This window comes from Bidens hawaiensis, unplaced genomic scaffold, assembly GCF_021521415.1.
Source record: "Bidens hawaiensis isolate Kalapana, Puna unplaced genomic scaffold, B.hawaiensis_p1.1 tig00010570_1, whole genome shotgun sequence".
In the NCBI taxonomy this organism is placed as follows: domain Eukaryota; kingdom Viridiplantae; phylum Streptophyta; class Magnoliopsida; order Asterales; family Asteraceae; genus Bidens; species Bidens hawaiensis.
The window spans coordinates 182,501-188,703 of record NW_027491808.1 but is presented as its reverse complement, the minus strand read 5'-3'; the positions used below and the strand labels follow the sequence as shown (position 1 = coordinate 188,703).

Genomic DNA, 6,203 nt, shown 5'->3' with positions numbered 1-6,203 from the left:
TTGTTTAGGGGCCTTAAACATTTGATTTTGACAAGAATTTTGGTCAAAAGTTGTCTAGTAACATAAATGATTTTATGTAATATTTATAGAATTTACCGAATTGGTTTGATGTGGTTTGTGAATATTTTGTGAATATAATAGTGATTTTCAACAACCAGGTCAACCTAATTGCAGAGCTTGTTTCACGGCCTCAAACTTTTTACTCGATACAAATTATGGTCAGAAGTTGCCTAGTAACATAAATGATTTTATGTAATCATTATAGAATTTTTTAAATTTGGTTGATGTGGTTTTGTGAATGTTTTATTAATAAAAATAGTGAATTTCAGCTATACGTTTAATATTGTTGTAACTAGGGATGAGTAAAATTGGTATTGGTACCTGTACCGAACCGGTACCAAGGTTTTGAGTTTTCGGGACCGGGACCAGTACGGTACAGTACGTTATTTCCCGAATTTTACCTTAAATACCGATACCGAACCGAACGTTTCGGTACTGGTAAAAAATTTATAATTTTCGGTATCGGGATTTTTGGTACCGAGTTTTATGATATTGGCTAACTATGCTTTAAAAATCCCTTTTCATGTCCATATATAGTTTTTGTTGTCCATGCATCCACTCTTCAAAGAGCTTACTTTTAACTTGGTCATAAGTGAGATTTGACTAAGCATGATTGTTGTTGTTTGCTAGATAAACGGCTAAATAGTTACTTTTTGAGCTGAAAGATTTTATACCTTAACATTATTATGATTAACAAGGAGCAACCACCCAAAACATACACCAAGTCATACCCCTATTTACATATTAAAAATGGTCCCGTTGGGGACATTCTATGATGAGGGTTTGAATCCCGCAATATATATGTTGGTTAATACAAATTATTAGGTAGCGATAATAAAACATATTACAATTTACAAGTGAAATCAATGACAATAAAATGTTAATTCTGTAAAGGAGCAAACCATCATAATTGGATATCATTTGCTATATATGCTAAGTGTAAGACAAGAGGATGCATCGGGGTTCAAACCATACCTGTCACAAGAAACTTGTGGAAACCTCGTGGGTGTCTCAGTTTGATTTTAACGAGTTTATGCCACAAACATAATAGGAGAAAACACCAATGTTCTGACAATCGAACTTAAATAAGATGATTTGTATGCGGATGATAAGCATTATTTACCGAAAATCCCGATCCCAAAAATCCCAAATTCTTGGTACCGGCACTGGCACTACTGATACCGAATAGGTACCAAAGTTTTGAGTTTCAGGATCGGTAAGTTTCGGGATCGGTACAGTACGTACGGTACCGATATTGAAGGTAATAACGGTACCGTACCGTACCGATCCCGAAACTCAAAACTTTGGTACCGATTCGACACCAATAGCACTGGCATCACTGAATTTGCTCATCCCTAATTTCGAGATCCCAACCACTAAAAAGTCGTTCGGAAGAATTTGGTTTTTATGTTTGTATGTATAATGTCTCCTTGGGACGTTTGTAATTATTAATGGTGTTTTTGGAGATGATACTTTTTACCTTTTTAGCATCCAAAGTTCACGAAAAATAAGGTTACACGAGGCATCGTATTCCGGGCAATGTTTATGCACAGGTCCCCATACCCGGCAGAACGCACGTGCATCCACCGGAGTATAATTTCCGGATCTCACCAAATTTCACTTTCTGCCTCATTATTTCTCCAATTAAGCATTTGTCACCCCCAACTTTTATTCAAAAAAACTTACACCCTTTGTTTGCTATTGCTTTTAGTTTTTACTTTACAATAATATCAAGGCCAATAAAACGTGATGGTAAGCATGTCCAAAGCACAAGTTCATCCATAAAAGGTTGGAAAAGTAGAGATTTGCATTTTTGTTACATATTTGGAAAAAAAATCGTGTCATATACTATATGATAGTTCTTTTCAATGTGTAATTTAAGTATCGACAGTTGAGTGATAATGACTCAATCAACATTTTCGAAAAGTTATAAGAGTAAAAAAATGTAGGTTCACCAGTGATATGTATTGTACATATATACATCATATCATGTAACACATGTAATGATGTATTTAGCAATAGCTTTTTAAGATTTAAAACGTGGAAAATGATGTTTTTCCATCCTAAACTAAACAATCATCACAAACAATTGTGATAAGCGGGTTTGGATGGGTGATTAATGATTATTTAGGCAGTTCACTTCCTAATCAATTACCCTTCTTATCAAACAAAACATATTCAACAAAAGAGATCAAAATTTAGTTTGAACAAAAGTGAATACCTCTAAAAGTCAGTTTATTTGGGTTGAGAGCCATGACAAACAAATTACCTACAACGACAACCTTATCAACAAGGGGAAGTAAGTTTCTTCTCAAGTAATGCATATTCAGTTATCAAACACATTCTTGAATCCTCGTATTATTCCAATACCAACCTTCCAAAAAAAGACGCAAACGATCATATCTTTTAAAACACATTGATGCATATGAACGCTAGAAACAACAAACTTTTCAACAACAAGATGACGCCTTTATTAAAGTCATTTCAATAAAAGTTGTGTCGAAAGTGACCAAGAACCTAAGTTAGGTGTTCAAATTCATAACTTTACAAAACATCCTTAAACATAAAACAGATAAAAAGTAATGATGTTCTTCCATAACTGGTGGGGTTTATCAAGTGGTTCTATACTAAACACACATCCACTTTTTGTCATCTAACATTCACACACCTGTTTACAGTTCAGTCTACAAATTCCTGCATTTACTCCACATCAGTTACACACTGAAACCCTTAAATATGTTACTTTTCACTGCCGTTACACACCATCACTTCTGTCAATGATGCATCATCCCAAAACCCATACCAATACCCGTACCCGTACTCGCAGGTTATCGGCCTGTAACCGTCACCCGAGCGAGCCTGTAACAGGGTTTTGTGCATTGTGTTTACGAGACCGTCTCGCGGGTTTGGATTCTCCGGCGCCGGAGTTTCGCCGGAGCAAATCTGTGGCGGCTGAGAAGAAGAAGGTGTTGGTTGATTTGAGTTTGGATCCGCGGAGGAATTCGTGTGATGTTCGGGCTCGGAGTAGTTTATTCGACTTGTTTGGGGTCGAATTGAAGGATTTGGGGGTTTCGAGTGGCGTAGAGCTGGTTGTGGAGATTAAGGATAATGCTGATGAAGAAGAGGATGATGATATCGGCTCGGACGGTGAAATTAGGGTTTCGGATGATGTAATTGTGCGAAATGAGATTGATGATGATGAGGCTAGGGAAGGGGATTTGAAGACAATGAAGGAGATAATTGAGATCGAATTGGAATCGAAATCGAAAGAGAAGAGGAGGAATAGTTTCGTTCCGGGAGCTTCGGTTTTGGGCGAGAAATTGCGAAAATGGCGGCTTAAGCGGATGGGAAAGAAGCAAAACATGTGTTGTACGAATGGCAGGAATGAGAAGTCTGGGTTGAAATTAGAGCGAGTGTCGCAATTTAGGGAGACTCAATCAGAGGTAGCAGATTATGGTTTTGGGAGGAGGTCGTGTGATACGGAGCCTAGGCTTTCGATGGATGCGCATAGAGTATCTGTCGAAGATCCACGGTTTTCGTTGGATGAGCATAGAGCGTCGTGGGATGGGTACGTTATGGCGAGGACAATTCCTCGCCTTACACCGATGCTATCCGTTGTTGATAACATGACTTTAGGTTCTGCAAGCAGGGTTGCAAATTCCACTGTGGAAAATATGCAAATGCGTTCGATACGTGAAGATGATGTGAAATTTTCTTCGGTTTTAGATTCTTCTAGTTCAAACAGAAGAAAGAGTTCGAGTTCTATGAAGGGTTCTGGTGCTAAGACAGCAGGATTCGGTGGTGATGATGTGAAATCCGCTTCAAATGTGCGTGTTTCACCTGCGAGTGATGCTATATTTCAAGGTACAAAGCTGGTTATTACAGAAAAGGAGTTGAAAGAATGGCATTTGAATTCCATCAAGAACAACAACAGCAGCATTGAATCTGCTTCAGATGCACCCAATTCGACTAGCAAAACAAGTCAGATGAACATGATGAGCATCAAGAATCCGTCAACCGAGCAGAAGAAGAATGCGATGTCAAGTAAGTGGAGAAAGGTGTGTAATTTATGGAGTCACAAGCAAAAGGTTAATGACAAAAATGGTGACAGACTGGCTTTAGAACATATCCCAGAAACGAGAATTGTTCGAAACCCTAGTTATGTAAATTCAAGAGCCAGAAGGTATTCAACTAGTGATGTTAACAGCGGTTTACTGAGGCTGTATTTGTCACCGTTTAGGAACTCTCGAAGGAACAAGTCTGTAAAAAGCAGGGTGCCATCAATGGCGATCAACAGTTTGCAGCTGCACTAAGTTGCGTAAATCTGTAGATTCTGTTTGCTTGTTTCTGTACTTGTTATGTGCACAAAAGCATAGCATAATGTTACTTGTATCGCGCTTGGTGTTTAATTTCAATCATGGGAATAATGGAAGTCTTGTTAAATGTTACTATGCTTAGTTTTGCGATGATATTTGTGCATAGTGTGATCAAACTGATTGTAAATTAGTTGATATTGTGGTTAAGAATCATCATAACCAATGAGCATTGTTGTAGATTTCGCTAATCGCTGGTCAGGTGGTATAGGACTAGCAATTAATCAGATTCGAATTTTTATAATTTTCAATTTTATAGATACGCACACACATTTTTATATGTAGTTTACACACACATTTTTATCTGGAAGCCGATTATCAAAAATTAGTCATTTACCGATTATCAAACATTAATCATTTACCGGCTGACTAGTGATTAATCATTTACCGCTAATCGCTGGTCAGGTGGTTGGGTGGGACTAGGACTGGTCGCCAATTAGTCCCGGTTTTGGAACAGTACCTATGAGTGATTCATGTGCCTTAAATATTATTATTAGTAGCCCAAATGATAGATTCAGGTTACTTTAAAAAGGTGAAGATAGCATGTGCTTCTGTGTGGATATTCTCTGCACCAATTCCATACTAAGTTCTTTTTATAAGATACCATGAATACTTTTACTATATTATTTGATCTAACTTCCAAGTGTACCTTAATCTTTATCTGTCCTTTCTATTCAGCATTAAACCTGTCACGAGACTTGATCAAGTAAATTGAAAGATTCATAGAATCGAAATTCCATCATTGCTAGATCTATAGGATTTTATTTGATATTTGATGGATAACGAGCCAGCCTAAATGGTATTTTTTTTAGAATTCGATATGGATGAATATAAATAACTTACAATTTCAAAATAATCCGGGATAGACGCAATGTCCACAATACCTGGATTTAATCAGATACAATTTGAAGGATTTTGTAGGTTCATTGATCAGGGTTTGGCAGAGGAGCTTTCTAAGTTTCCAAAAATTGAAGATACAAATCAAGAAATTGACTTTGAATTATTTTTGGAAAGATATCAATTGGTAGAACCCCTGATAAAGGAAAGAGATGCTGTGTATGAATCACTCACATATTCTTCTGAATTATATGTATCGGCGAGACTCATTTGGAAAAACGATAGGCGTAAGTATATCCAAGAACAAACAATTTTGATAGGAAAGATCCCTCTAATGACTTCTCTGGGAGCTTTTATAGTAATTGGAATCTATAGAATTGTGATCAATCAAATATTGCAAAGTCCCGGTATTTATTACCAGTCAGAATTAAACGATAACGTTATTTCGGTCTATACTGGCACCATAATATCAGATTGGGGAGGAAGATTAGAATTAGAAATTGATAGAAAAGCAAGGATATGGGTTCGCGTGAGTAGACAACAAAAACTATCTATTCTAGTTCTATTATCAGCAATGGGGTTGAATATAAGAGAAATTTTAGAGAATGTCTGCTATCCTGAACTATTTTTGTCTTTTCTGAATGATAAAAAAAAATAGGGTCAAAAGAAAATGCTATTTTGGAATTTTATCAACAATTTGCTTGTGCAGAGGGAGATTCGGTATTTTCTGAATTCTTATCTAAGGATTTACAAAAAAAATTCTTTCAACAAAGATGTGAATTGGGAGGGATTGGTCGACGAAATATGAATCGGAGACTAAACCTTGATATACCCCAGAACAATACATTTTTGTTACCGAGAGATATATTGGCAGCCGCGGATCGTTTGATTCGAATCAAATTTGGAATGGGTACACTTGACGATATGAATCAT

At 36.8% G+C, this 6,203-nt stretch overlaps 1 protein-coding gene across 1 annotated transcript; it reads left to right on the top strand.

The window, feature by feature from the left end:
- The first annotated feature begins 2,840 nt into the window (after positions 1-2,840).
- On the top strand, positions 2,841-4,456 carry LOC143535637 (uncharacterized). The gene has a single exon (XM_077029844.1). It carries the CDS (start codon positions 2,841-2,843, stop codon positions 4,371-4,373), a length of 1,533 nt encoding a protein of 510 aa, XP_076885959.1. The 3' UTR covers positions 4,374-4,456.
- The last annotated feature ends 1,747 nt before the right edge of the window (positions 4,457-6,203 follow it).